Below are 15,069 nucleotides of genomic sequence, written 5' to 3'. Positions count from 1 at the left end.
CACAGTTGTTAAGTGAATCTGGCTTTCCCATTGACTTTGCTTCTCAGAAAGTTGCAAAATGTGATCATATGACCCTGGTCCTAAATATGAACCAATTGCCAAGCCTCTGAATTTTGATCATATGATCATGGGGGTGCTGAAAAGGTCATAACTATAAAAAACAGTCATAAGTCATATTTTTCAGTGCCGTTGTAATTTAGAATAGTCACTAAACTAACTGTTGTGGTCCACCGGCAGCCTGCGGAGATGGCAGCAGAGTCAGACAGTGGGGAGAAACATGGGCCAGTCCAGGAGTCTGGGGAGGACTCGGACGAGAGTCCTGCATCCAATACAGAGATGGGGCGAGGGCCATCCGGAAGTTATGTGGTGACTCCAGATCATTCAGAATCTGACAGCAGCAAGGCAGAGGAACAAGGGAAGCCTGTTCCCACTGTACGTGTGCACAGAGCTGCCAGAAGGCAAGAACAGTTAAGACAAAAGGGGCGACTTGGGAGTAAGGCTTGGAGGTGATTGGCCCCTTCCATAAGACATAAAGGAGGAGCAAAGGGACAGGAACCTTTGCAGGAAGCAATGTTGTTCGCTCTATTCGCATTAAACTTGAAACTCTGTATGGACTTTGTACTCTGGTTGGCTTTTTACAGTTAATTTGGCACTTTAGTGGTTGGCAGCAATTCAAAGGAGATAAAGACGGGTGCTTATCTCGAGACTGTTTGGGACTCATTAAAGGCTGGGGATGAACATAATTCCCAGCCATTGGAATAAAAAGAGTTGTTTGGAATAAGCACGTGCTTAATTGTGGTCTCAGGAAGCCTTTGTCAGAACACTAATTGTTGTAAGTTAAGGACTACTGGTACAGGAGTGGTTTGTGTTCCCCTCAAGTTTTTATTTAAAAGATTTGTATGGATATCCATCCTAACATACAACTCTAGGCAACTTAGGAAAAGGGTGAACTAAACCAAAAGACTGTAAAAATATGAGTTGATGCTTTTGCCATTGTCACCAAAATGACCATTTACTTATGGCATCTTTCTATATTGCTGCTGCTTGCTGTTCCTGGGCATCTGGGATGACCTTCACATCTTGGGTGATCCTGCTGAGAATATACAGTATACTCTTGGCATATGCTCTTAATGTTCTTCGTTCATCCCTCCCAGGAACAACCTCCACCACAATGAGGTAGCCCAGGAGACCTTGGGAAAATTAAGATGTAGCGATATAGAATTAAACATCAAGGTTAAACCAAATACAACCTTTTCTCCACTTTTGATTTCAAAAATATTTCCTCCTGAAAAAAGTATGAAGTTTTTTGGCTCAGTTTCAACTTTCTTTTTCTGGAGGATTGAAATAAATTTGTATAGCTTTAAGAAGAAACTAAGCAAATGAAAGATTAATCAAATTCTTCTAAGTACTTAGTTTCAAGCTATTCGAACCTTTAGATAAATGGATTAAAGCTCCTCAACTTCTGGAGGGTATATATAATTCCAGTTAGCCAAACTACTGGTTTATTCTTTTTATAAATTAATAAAACTCATGAGGCTAAAAATGTAATGAAAATCCATAACAATATACAATTAGTTCACAAATACATATTTTCAGTGATAAAGCTGAACTTCAGTGAAGAATCCAAACATATTTAAACTGGCTTGCAGTAAATCAGACATATTATATATCTGGGATTTCATCTTCAGTCTTTCTCACTTAAATAGAAAAACATTTTTTTATGTGCAGAAAGACAAACCATAGCAATTCCTTAACAATTTACACAGTAATAAAAGTAAAAACTCACCTGCAATTGCATGACCACATAATTAAATCTGTCATTCCTTCCACAGCCTACGAATCGACAAATATGATCCTTCCCTGAAAAGGAAACATTTTATATTTGTTCACCAGCTTAAATCTAGAGAAACATAATAGCGTATTTGTTCTTAACTAATCTTCCAGAAAGAATTTTATTATTATTTTAAAGAGAGAGAAAGAATGAATGAAAGATTTGATGCCCTGAATAATCTGGGCTATAGATAAGGATAACTTCCCAAAATCAAGATCATCTCTTGCTTACAGAAAATGGCCCTCCCTAGTTTTCGTATCTACCTTTAACCTCAATCCTTAATGTCATGTCTTACCAGTTCAAGAAACTTCAAATCCTCAGAATAAACTATCAAACCAAGGATTAATCTCTTTATGATAAAGCTATCTAAATCGATATTTTTATTTCTATGTGAGGCTACAAAGTGACACTTAGGTCATTGGTGAGGAAGCTGCAGGAAATTCTGTTTTTTATTATATAGGATTAAAAAATGCCCAGTTTCCAAAGTCTCTGGGCAATTTACTTTATAAAAAGGCAGAATTATAATAGAACAAACACCATGAGTTCAGAAAGCCATAAAAAACAGCACATATCCTCACCAACTGCCCTACCTCCTAGGAAAATAATCAGCTTTTCAATGGCTTTTGGAACGCCATCAAGGGGATAGCCGTAAAGGTCTCTGAGGGAATCCTGTTCCAAAAGATGGCATGGAAGATATGCCCCTGGGTTCCTACTAAATGGCATTATTCAATTGAAGGGACTTGAAAAATATTCATTCTGCTGGATCAGAAATAAGCAGCACTCAAATAACCAGGCCATATGTCATGAAGGGCTTTATAGGTAGTAGTCAGATCTTGAACTGTACCAGAAGCCAACTGGTAACCACTGCAGCTTGCAGAGGAAGTGGTGTCACACAGGCATACCATGTCATATCCATTACTGCATGTGCTGATGTAATCTAGACCAGCTGTAGCTTCCAAGTGATTTTGTAAAGGGCAGCCCCAAGTTGTGTGCATTGCAACATTCCATTCTTGAGTTGACTAGAGCGTAAGTCCTCATGATTACAATCTGTTCAAAAATACCTGTGTTCAATTAACTTTCTGTTATGAAAATGGCAATATATTATATGCAGAAGAGAGTTTACAAATTGTTCAAAAACTGCAATTGTTTCTAAATAGGTTTGAAAGACTAAAAAAAGCAATATTATATATATGTATGTGTGTGTGTGTGTGTATGTGTATGTGTATACGTATACGTATACGTATACATATACATATACATACACATACACATACATACATACATACATACATACATACATACATACATACTGTGACAGACGAACACCATACAGAAGCCTGATGATGGCAGATGAGATTCTGCTGAAACATTGCTACAACTTTAAAAGCACAACTATAATGATGTGGGAAAATACCCGAACAAAGCTGAATACCATACATATAAATGGTATTCAGCTTTGTTCGGATATTTTCCCACGTCATTATAGTTGTGCTTTTAAAGTTGTAGCAACGTTTCGCAGAATCTCATCTGCCATCATCAGGCTTCTGTATTGTGTTCGTCTGTGAGTCAGACTTTTACAATTTGGCCCCATGGAAAAGAAAACCTAAACAATTTCCTAACACACCTAAACAGCACACACCCCAAAATCAAGTTCACCATGGAAACGGAAACAAACAAACAACTACCATTCCTAGATGTACTAATCTACAAAAAAACAGATGGCACACTAGGACACACCATATACCAGAAGAAAACACACACCAACCGCTACCTCAACGCCCAATCCCACCACCACCCAGCACAGATAAACTCCGTGGCCAAAACACTAATTGCTAGAACCAAACGCCTGGCAGACAAGACACACATAAAGACTGAACTATGCACCCTGACTAAAGTACTGACAGCCAACGGCTTCCACAAAAGCAAAATCACCGGCTTGATCCACAAAAACACACTGAAACATAATGGAGACCCAGAAGATGAACAGACCTATGGAACAGCTGTCCTGCCCTACATAAGAGGTACTACAGACAAAATCAGAAAGATACTACACAGGCATCACATCAAGACTGCCTTCAAAACAGACAGAAAAATAGCAGCCATCCTTAGAAACCCCAAAGATAAAATTGACCTGGAAAACCAAGGCATATACGAAGTCCCCTGTGCATCATGCCCGGCCACATACATTGGACAGACCAATAGAAGAATAAGTACCCGCCTGGATGAATACAAAAATGCAGTAAAAAATCTGGAACACACTTCCTCACTAGTCCAACACATGAAAGCCACAGGTCATAGCATCGACTTCAATGGCACCAAAACCCTAGCCACTATAGAAAACCCCAGCCACAGAATTATCAGAGAAGCCATAGAGCTTGAAAAAAGACCTGAAAGCATGAATAGAAGAGATGATTCCACCAGATTGTCAATTATTTGGAAGCCTGCACTCACAAACAAAAAAATCTCCACACCACTAGCCAGGCAAACACCTGGGCACAAACAGATCCCCCCTGATACCTCCAGCTCAAACACACCCCAACCAGGCACCCAGATGAAACCTAGTTTCCTAACAAATGATAGCTGTCCATTTACTCGGAGCCAAGCTGCACTAAAAGCCTCCAATACAGGAACACAATGTTGCCAGCCAATCAAGACACAAAAAAGCCACAAAACAGACAGAAGATATTAGAAACACCAATCAAGCAGAACACAGCAAACTCCAAGACCAACAAACACAGACCAAGACTCCCAACCAATCAGGATGAAGAAAAAACCATTCTGGCACAGCAGTAGGCTAGCCCCAAATTTAAAACTGAAACAACTGTAAAAGTCTGACTCACAGACGAACACAATACAGAAGCCTGATGATGGCAGATGAGATTCTGCCGAAACGTTGCTACAACTTTAAAAGCACAACTATAATGACATGGGAAAATATCCGAACAAAGCTGAATACCATACATGTAAGTATATATATATATACACATACACACACACACACACACATACACATACACACATACATTTGATTGGCTACTGGTCAAACACCTTAACCTTTAACATTTTAAATGCCTTAGGTCTGGGCTACCTGAAAGATACTTTTCTCTGTATATTCCTAAATCTACTACTCTTTACAGAGCCCCACCAAACAAAGTGATGCAAAAATTGCTAAGGAAAAATACCTCCTCAGCAGTGGCAAACAGACTAAGATATGGAAGACAATTTATTCATTGTTGCTCTTAAGATGATTTCTGCCCTATTGTTTGGGCTTCTCCATTAAGCAGCTTGTTCTTTTATTTATCCTACCATAGATTTCTAGGTAGTACCTATTTAGTAGCAATAGCACTTAGACTTAAATACCGCTTCATAATGCTTTGCAGCCCTCTCCAAGCGGTTTACAGAGTCAGTTATTAACTATTAAAATCACTAAATAATTGTTAAAAAATACTTAAGTTTTGAGATAATATTTAAAAAACAACAATACCAAATGAGATTACACACTAAAGGCCTCCCTAAAAGGAAAGTCTTTACCAACAGAAGGGGTTTCAGAGTTTTGATGCAGGCCCTCTTTCTAATCATGGGCAAATAGATTTCAGGGGTTATTGAGTCATACAGAAATGATTCCAAAGATGATGTCAACAGGCTAGCAGAGATAGTAAGGAAGAATGCAGAAGACTCTAATCTCAATCCTAAAATATTAAGAAATTTAAAGATTACTAGGATTTCAAACAGGAAACCAGTATACCTACTTTAATTAGGACAGCACATGTTTCTTATATTCTACTCATTAATAATTAGGATACTGCTTTTGGACCAGTTGGATTTTTAATATTCTTAAAGAGTACCAAAGGTGTTGTAGTAGTTGCCTCTTGAAAAAGCATCTTTGGGACAACCATGTCCTGGATGACTGAGAATCTCCATAGTACTCTATATACACAGCATAAACCACAGCTATAATCTAATTATGTTATAATTAATGAACATGTCATCCTGGCTAGATTTTGAATGTTCAGGGGAAAACCTGCAGGAGCAGGCAGGAGCTTGTAACGTTCCCTGCTGCTTCCCCACTGACTTTCTCACATAATTGCAGGACACTTGGCAACCAATCAATCATAAGTTCAAACAGGTTGCCAATTACTGAGATCACAATCACATGACTGTAGGGAACGGGACATTTTATGACGGCCTCCAGAAATTGTGGTGCTCCGACACTGTGAGGTTTTTAAGAAGAGATGGATTTGTCTGAAATGGTATAAGATTTCCTGTCTAAACAGAGAATTTGACTGGAAGACCTCCAAGGTCCCTTCCAACTCTGTTATTCTAAAGTGCTTTATAGACTTTTTCCAAGTGTCATAACATTGAATAGTCAAGGACTACTTGCATTTCTGTATTGGTGTTGCTAAGAACAGATTTTTTTTTCCTATGTTATTTTTCATCTAATACTATTTCCAAAATTATTGCTTTACAGCATAATGAAAACATTTATTACAAACATAAATGTAAGCTGTTAGAGTGATGATAGCAATTAGAAAAAATAGATGTAGGAGGAAAACTATATTCCAATGCATTTTGACTTAGACAAATATTGAAAAAAAAATCAAGGATGCAAAGGTTCTTCATTATGAATATTTACTGCTGTGTATTCATTAACTCAAAAACACTGAATCTCTTTCTTAACTGTTCTCCACCCCACCAAACCACCATATTTAACAAACATGCTACAAAAACTGAAAAAGAAACAATTTACACAATGAGGAGGACCTGTTTTAGATACTCTAGATACAACTTAACTATAAAGCACAGGATAAATATTTTCCATTCTTTTCTCATTACATACTTTATACTAATAGTCTGTGGGCTAGTGGCTACATGGAGTTTCTGAACAGCATGAGAATATACTGCCAAAACTGGCCTGCAAAAAAACTTATTTTGAGGATATTCAGTTATTCATGTAACCAAAATGTAAACATAGGAGCTGGTATTTTTTCTATGTTGAACCTGATGTCCCAATTCTCCCAAAATTTAGTATATGAAAAATCACATTATTAAAATGCAGTAGTTTTGCAAAAAAAATGCAAGGTAACACTGATTTTTGCATGATTACCTAAAGCAGTGGTCCCCAACCTTTGCAGCTTGGTGGCCCATTTGGAGGGAGGGATAGGGGAACCAGATTGTGTGAGTGGCAGGCAAGGCAAGTGTGCACTGCTTGACTGCAAGTTGAGCTGCCCATGCACATGTGTGCCAGCCTGCCAGTCACACAAGTCAAGCTGCACGCACACGTGCACCAGCCTGCTGCTCACATGAGTCTAGCCACATGCATGTGTGTGCACCCTAGCCTCCCATTTGCGCATCTTGGTTGCAAATAGGCCACTGCCTGGTAGTGGGCTGCAGCCTAGGTGTTGGGGACCCCTGACTTACGGCAAAAGAATGTAAGTGTATATTAGCTTGATATGATTACGTGAAACTAGATCAAACAGTTTGTGGACATTAATGGGGCAGCCAGAATACACTGTTCAACCAACCTACTCCTCCTTCATGCCCTCATTATCAGATATACTAATTATTCCTCTGTTGTTGGTCAGCTACAGATATAATAGCTTTTACTTACAAAACAGGGCAGCAAAGGCAAAAATGAAACACAGATAGAATAATGGATAGAAGTCAAAAGGGAGGAAGGATTGTTTCTGCTATCACCTTTCCATTTTTTCCTCCTACATCTTTTTTGCTGCATGTCCACCTACCTTCGTTTGCAAACCAATAGCTGGAAAGGAAACTGAATTATGATCAGTTTGAAAGAACTTGTAGGGGAAGAACTTGATGAGTCTGTATTTTGGCCTGTATTTTGGTAGTGGCTATGATTTAGGGGAATGTCTTACCTACTGGTACATTATGGACCCCATCAGTTAAAGAATTTCAACTGGTGGATCAAAGAAGAAATCTTCTTTGCTGTTGCTCCTGTCCTCTGGAATATACTCCCTCCAAAGATGAATGTCTAAATTCTGGAGAAATTCACTGCAAGAGATTTAACCAGAGGTGATATTCAGCAGGTTCTGACCAGCTCTGGAGAACCGGTAGCGGAAATTTTGAGTAGTTCGGAGAACCGGCAAATACCACCTCTGACTGGAGATTTTACAGTATCCTTCCCCTGCCACGCCCACCAAGCCACGCCCACAGAACCGGTAGTGAAAAAAAATTGAATCCCACCACTGGATTTAATTCTCATCCAAAGAACTATTTTTCCAGCACTTATTTGTGACCAATCTATATGATCCCTTAGTTTTATTCCTTTTTGCTCTTAATTCTATAGTTAAAAAGCTCTTGACCCTATTTGACACTTTTCTATAGACAGAAAAACGTAGAATCTATTTTAAGAACTCACTGTCTGAATTTATGCACCCAGATAATAGAAGCAGCTACATCTTTAGACTGAGAAAGCACAGAGTTTTAAAAGATTCCTTATCCTAGGAACATGATATTCACTATAACAGATAATAATAATGTCTCAGTCTCTTGAACCAAAAAACTGTCTAGCCATCATCTTATATTGTCCAACAACTTTTCTGGGAATATTTATTTTCCCATACTTATCCAAATCAAGTTCTATTCAAAACATATGATTTAAGAGGAAAATAGGAAAAACATTATCTGGTTTAAAACTAGCCTTACAAAAAAATATACAATTACCATATTCATATAACATACTCAACCAGCTTATGGATAGGTCATGTCATATTCATTATGACATGAGAATATCTAAATCCAATAGGTGTGGAGTGAAGATGTATATGAAACAAACAAGTGTTGATTTAGATCAATGAATACTCCTCCAGCCTGTCATGTCATAGGAGGACTATAAATTAGAGAGGTCAAAAGTGGGGCAACTGCCCACCCCCTGTACTTAAAAAAAAAACTTACAAAGTGGTTAGAAAAGACAGAGTTGTACCAGCCACTAAATATGCTCCCCCAATATCAACTGGTTGCAGGGATCCACTTTTCTTGCTAAGGTATCCCTGGAGACACTTTTTGTAAGTACTAACAAACATGAATGATTCCAAACAAGAAGAGATCCTGAGCAAAACCTCTCACTCTTAAATTCTGGAAACATTCTAAAAAAACTGATATAAGAATGATAAAAACTAACTTTTACATTGAATAATTCTGAAATATGAACAAACACAACAATAAAGAATATAACTTTGCTTATTCCATTGGATAAACCAGAATTGGTTTGGAAGCAGCACTGTTTTTTTATCCATAACACTGCAAAATATTGTACTTTCTATACAGAAAATAGGCAAATAATGAGAGTTTATTAATTTCCTGAAACAGTAAGGAAATTACCATGATATCAAAATCTAAACCTGTGACTTTAAATGCCTGCAGATGAAAACCAGCAAGAAATCTTAAAAAGTCAACGTGAATCAAAGTCAGAATCCAAAGATTAGAGCTAAATATTCTGGGTAAAGGAACACAAATAACTTAAATTTTGAAGCAATTAAATCTAGAAGGCTAATTGAAAACTAAAGGAATAATTTGAAGTTCATATCTAGTTGCTTGATATTTTGGTATACAGTGTAACTTGCAAAATTCTATATCTAGCAGATACAAAACAAAAGTGTCATGAATGGTGTCATGAAATATTACATAAGAAAAATGTGCAAATGTTGAGTGAAATGCACTACAAAGTAAACAATATATCACCAACATTTTAATTTAATTTAAACTTATTTAATTTAGGTGCCACCCAACTCCAATGACTCTGGGCAACTAATATAACTGAAAGATAAAATATAATAATTCAAAAGCAAATAAATAAAACAAATAAGTAAGAAGCAGCTAAAGAACAAGATGGTGAATGCAGCCAATAACAAAATTCAAAAAATTATACCCTTTCATGACCATTAATCTGATGCACAGCATCAAAACTTATTACTACACCATAAAGTCCAAGCCTTGCTGAGAAGGAATAATTCTGGCTCTGATTTCTTTTATCCACTTCTTTGAATAGTTGTTTTATTTGAATATTTTCTTCAATGCAGTAATAGACAGGTAAATTCAGATTTGCCAGACTTATCTTTGTGATCATACCCTACTGGCAGGCTCCCCAGTTGCTAGTTCTCTTTTACGGATGCAGTATTTGTATCATAAAAGATGAACAGCTAGAGAGTTATAAGTTCATCCCTATCATCTTCCTTCATCCAATTTCAAGAATTTGTAATGGAATATCGAACACACCTAAAATCATCAGTTGTCTGATAGAAGCAATCTGGCACAATTTAAAGTCTTAAAAGCTTTCAGTCCTCTCTCATACAAAAAGTTCCTAAAATAAACAACCACAAACAGAGAACAGATCAATTTGTGGAAGATTTAAAAAATGAATTTTTTTCCATAATAAAAAAGCCAATGCTGGGATGTACTCAAGATTCATATTAGCATTTTATCTCTTTGCATAAAGTCTTAAAGTATGCACAAGACATCAAGTTATCAGATGTTCAAACCCAGCATTAAAGCCAATCTGTCCGTCTTTCTCACTCACATAAAAATAGATAACAGGCTATAAATACAGTAAAAGAAGATATTTACAATATGAAGGTGAAACATCCATCAAATTTGACTATTCATGGACAGGTCTATGTTGTTTGGTTTGACATCTGGCTCTTTTTTACCTCCAATCAAACCTACAGCTATACTATTCCATGAAGATCTTCCATCCAAGTATTAACAAGGTTTGAGCCAGTTTCTGAGTTTTGACAAATGCTGAAACTATTTGCATATTAAAAGTAGATAGAAAAGCAAAAGATAAGGGGTTCCCTGTGTTCCCACTAACTGATTTTTAATGGAAATGTGACATAAAGTGGAGCCTATAATAATTAAGGCATGGGGGGGGGGGGAGGAAGCAGCTGAAAGGAAGTCTGTGGACAACAAGAGTAAACAAGAATGCATTTGTTTTTTCCAAGACTTTAAACAACACCTGGTTTCCTATACTGTAGTTATCTGCAAAACACAAAATAAGCACTCATGATCTGCATTCACAATCCCTAACTATAAAGACTTAAAAACCCGAATGCTGCCATATTTCATTGTTCAAGTCATGCATATAAACCAACCCATTTAAGTCATTAAGGTCAATGTAAATTTAATCTTCCTATTTTTAATCTCAACATGTGATTAAAGTTACAATCCTTAACATACTGATGTGTAATGAAGCCATACTGAACTCTGATAGACACAGAACTGCATCCAGAAATGCTGTTTATTTGTTAAATTTGTCTGCCACCTGATCAATGACTATCTTATTCATACTCAGAACCTTTCCTGATTTTTTTCAAGGTTGTCCCACCGTTCTGACTTTCAGAACAATGACAATTGCTATACATTAGCAATCTGTATCCAAGGCTTAGCAACCACATCTTTGTTCATCTTACCTTGCAATTTTTTCAACACAGCTACTTCCATTTTCAGAACTTGCTTTGGCTGCTGCGCTGACTCGACCTTCAGTGCAACGTTCTCTCGAGTAAGTATGTCCATTGCATCGTAAATTTCTCCAAATCCTCCACCTCCAATCTTCTTTATCTGTAATAAATAAGACTATCAATCTAGTGCATTATTTAAAAATTATAGTTTTTGTGTTACCTAATGTAAACTTTGAATTATTGTCTAATTATCGTACTAAAAATATTTAAACTTTACTGCTTTATTATGTACACTTATTTTTTTATTATGGCTCAGAAATAAATTAGGCAAAATAATAGAAATTCTAAAATAACATTGTTGGCTGTATACGAGCAATTGTTCCAGAAAATTAAAAAACTCCATGATAGTACTGTTACAATCAAGGTCTGGAATTTTCATGTGCCCCATCAGTTACAAAGCTAGAATTATGCAAGTATAAGACTGCTAGAAAAATGTACTAAAATAGGATTATCATCCATTTAAAATAAATCTTAGCCACTTATACATAAGAATTTTAATTGGAAATATAGTTTCATATGTAGATTTAATCAGGTGTGAAACATTGATTTTTCTTGATTGTTAAATAACAGGCACCCATTGCAAAAGCTATAATTCTAGAAACAGCTTTCATGCCATAGAAACAAGAATATATTTTCTAAAATGCTGTCTATTACTTTAAAGAACATGTAATACCTCTGGACTTTTTTAGAACAATAGCATTAAAATAAAATAATTAATATAAAACTATACATAAAATTTTAATTATAAGACTTTAATTCATTAACAGATTAAAATTATTCCAGCTGATTGACTAAATATAAAAATCATTAAGAAAAATATGTAAATGTTTTATTTATTTATTCAATTTATTTTATTTAATATGAGGTATAAAGGTGTCTCAAATATTTTTTGAAAATGTAAAGAAAGTACTTTCTATCATCTTTGGTGGACTTGTGACAAAGCAAAGAAATATTGGGGCCAGATTTTTCATCTTAATTCAGAAGATTCTTAAAACAACTAAAAAATTGAAACATGAAATTTTCCTTTTAGGACCATTGGATATGGAACACGAAAAAATTAGAACTTTGTTATTATATATGTAGACAGTAGCAATTATTTTCTATGTGAAAAAATGGAAAGACATGTCAATCCCCAAGTGGAAGAGGAATGGATGGAAAAAGTGATGAAATTGATGGAGATGGGCAAAGTTACCTGTTTAATTAAAGAGAACTTACCCAGTTTTGTTTCCACATGGAAACTGCTTCTGGACTTTATGCTCAAAACAGAAAAAAGACGAAACTCTGATTTTAGATTTTGATGTCTAAATTACTTTTGCAGTTATAGAAATGGCTTGTATCTGCAGTGGCACAGTGGTTAGAGTGCACTACTACAGGCTTCTTCTGCTGACTGCCGGCTGACTGCAATTTGGCAGTTCAAATCTCACCAGGCTCAAGGTTGACTCAGCTTTCCATCCTTCCGAGGTGAGTAAAATGAGGACCCAGATTGTTGGGGCAATATGCTGACTCTGTAAACTGCTTAGAGACGGCTATAAAGCGGTATATAAGTCTAAGTGCTATTTATATTGCTATTGTATCTACTAGAAATATAAAGCAAAAAGCTGAGCTTGTAACTGTACTTTGTATTCTACTACACCAAAGAGAGTCAGAAGTCACTGCTTTTCTTTTTCTTTCTACCTTGCATTTCTTTCCCTTTTTATTCTTTATTTTCATTTGTATTTTATACCACAGTAAACTTTAATAAAAACTAAAAAAAATAAATATATGTAAATATAGTTGATTTAAATTAACTATATTGGCTGTAGAATTCTCTGCTCTGGGATCTTTAAATTAGCGGGAGAAAGCAGATCACTTGTCTATTACCATCTGCTGTTATCAGGTTGGCAGGCTAAGGGAGAACCCCATCTTGCTGAAATCTTGTAAAAACTGCCTAGATGTAGCATTATTCCCCTGTGAAATAGGTACTGAATATTTGTCCATTTGGTTGTAGTGCTCAACAATCCTGTTATATACTCTATTGATACGGGAAACAGAGATTTCTCCACCAAGAAATATTTCTTCAGAGGTGAAGAAGCTTCTTGGATGAGAAGCGAAACGTCATCACAGAAAAAATAAGAAAGTCCAGTTGCATCCTGAAAAACACCGTTGGGACAACCATGACCGGGATGACTGAGAATCTCTACAGACTTTTAGCAAAGGGATGAACACCCTTTGAATGGTGTGGGAGTAAGAATGTATTTCCAGAGAAAAAAATGCAGACTACAGGAACCAGGAACACTACTCAGGTGACCCTGAGGACTTCAAGTGCTCCAAGTGCTTCAATGACCCCCTAAAAGGATGCAAATGACCAGCTGTCTGCAAGGAATATAAATCCTTCCATTCCCCACTGCCTTGTCAGAGCTGAAGGAGCTTCTTGGATGAGAAGCGAAACATCTTCAAAGAAAAAACAAGAAAGTCAAGTTGCCTCCTGAAAAAGCACCTTTGGGATATCTTTGGAAGAGTTCCCTTCTCACAACCGATTCTTCACTTGTATTCTAATGGCCTTCTCAACGCATATCAAGCAAGACTTCAAGCAGGCCATTCAACTGAGATAGCACATTCTTGAATTCTAAATGATATTTTGGTTCCCAAAATATCCTTTACCTCAGTACCAGATTATTATTATTTTTGAGCTGACAGCAATATTTAATACACTAGACCATTTTGAAGCAGCTATTGACATTATGATCCTTGGGTATCCCTGACTGAGTACTTTATTGGTTCTTTCCCCCCTCCCCTTCCTTCTTGTTGTTTTGCAATGTTGTATGGTAAATTTTTAGTCTTGGGAATTTCTCCTTATTACATTTATCCCTCAGAGATCAGTCCTAGAACCTAATTTGTTTATCTTTCATACTCTTCCCTTGAGTATTCATATTCAAGTCTTTTATTATCATTATTATGAAGTTTATACTCAGTCTATCAATTTTTGGACCATTGATAACAATGCATAGTCAGCCGTGACAGACTGTCTTAATTGTTTTATGTTGGATGTCTTCCCATTACCTCAGACTGAATATAACTAAGATGCACATCATTATCTTTTGGCTCTTTTGTCCTTTCCAACAGCTATTGCATCTTCAGCCATTTGTCCACAGGGCTCCCAAATTACACTCTTTACTGATGATGACTTGACATTCTGATACTTATTAATTTTACACTAAGAATAAGTAATTATCATTTGATGAATATGTGTAGGATCCAGGAGTTCTGACAAAAGATGTTGCATTTTATTGAATAGGCTTTAGCTATGCCATTGCTAATTACTAAAATATTCTTCTGGCAGGTATTTCTCATTCCTCTCTCTGTCTCCTGATTGTAGTTAGTGCAGAAAAATCCTGTTTGGGTTTTCTGGATATGCCACCCTATTCTCATGTCTTATTATACCACAAAACACTAAAATAAAGGAGAGAAACAGCACATAAAATCTTGTGTGGAAATGGCAGAGATAAAAATAGAAAGATAAAAAGTTGGTATAAACTAGATTTACCTATATATCTTTTTTACCTAATGCCTTTACTTGGTTAGTAATTTCTTACTTCTTTTCTAAGCTTTATATAATACTACTTACTCTAAAAGAGAGTATCCTGTTGTGTAGATACATTTGAAATCATTTTCCATCACACATAAAAAACCTCTTACTCTTAAAAAAAAGGACCACAAGCACCCATCATTTTCTCTCAAAAATACATACTGCACCTTTCCCTCTAAATATTTCTGTCTCACTCAGAC

General features: G+C 36.3%; 1 protein-coding gene across 3 annotated transcripts in view; it reads right to left on the bottom strand.

Moving 5' to 3' along the window:
• Positions 1-15,069, bottom strand: part of TTBK2 (tau tubulin kinase 2) — a 67,289-nt gene that overhangs the window by 41,004 nt on the left and 11,216 nt on the right. For all 3 annotated transcript variants that reach the window (XM_026671052.2, XM_087951658.1, XM_087951657.1), the window contains exons 3-4: positions 11,257-11,404; positions 1,787-1,860 (exon numbers count right to left, since the gene is read on the bottom strand). In XM_026671052.2, coding sequence (XP_026526837.2) covers positions 1,787-1,860; positions 11,257-11,404 — 222 coding nt within the window. The remainder of the gene's footprint in view (positions 1-1,786; positions 1,861-11,256; positions 11,405-15,069) is intronic.

This window comes from Notechis scutatus, chromosome 1 (genome assembly GCF_049901735.1).
Source record: "Notechis scutatus isolate UNSWTSFEM ecotype Mainland chromosome 1, rNotScu1.2, whole genome shotgun sequence".
Classification (NCBI taxonomy): Eukaryota; Metazoa; Chordata; class Lepidosauria; order Squamata; family Elapidae; genus Notechis; species Notechis scutatus.
Note: the sequence above shows the minus strand (reverse complement) of the source record. Positions and strands in the feature narration are given on the sequence as shown.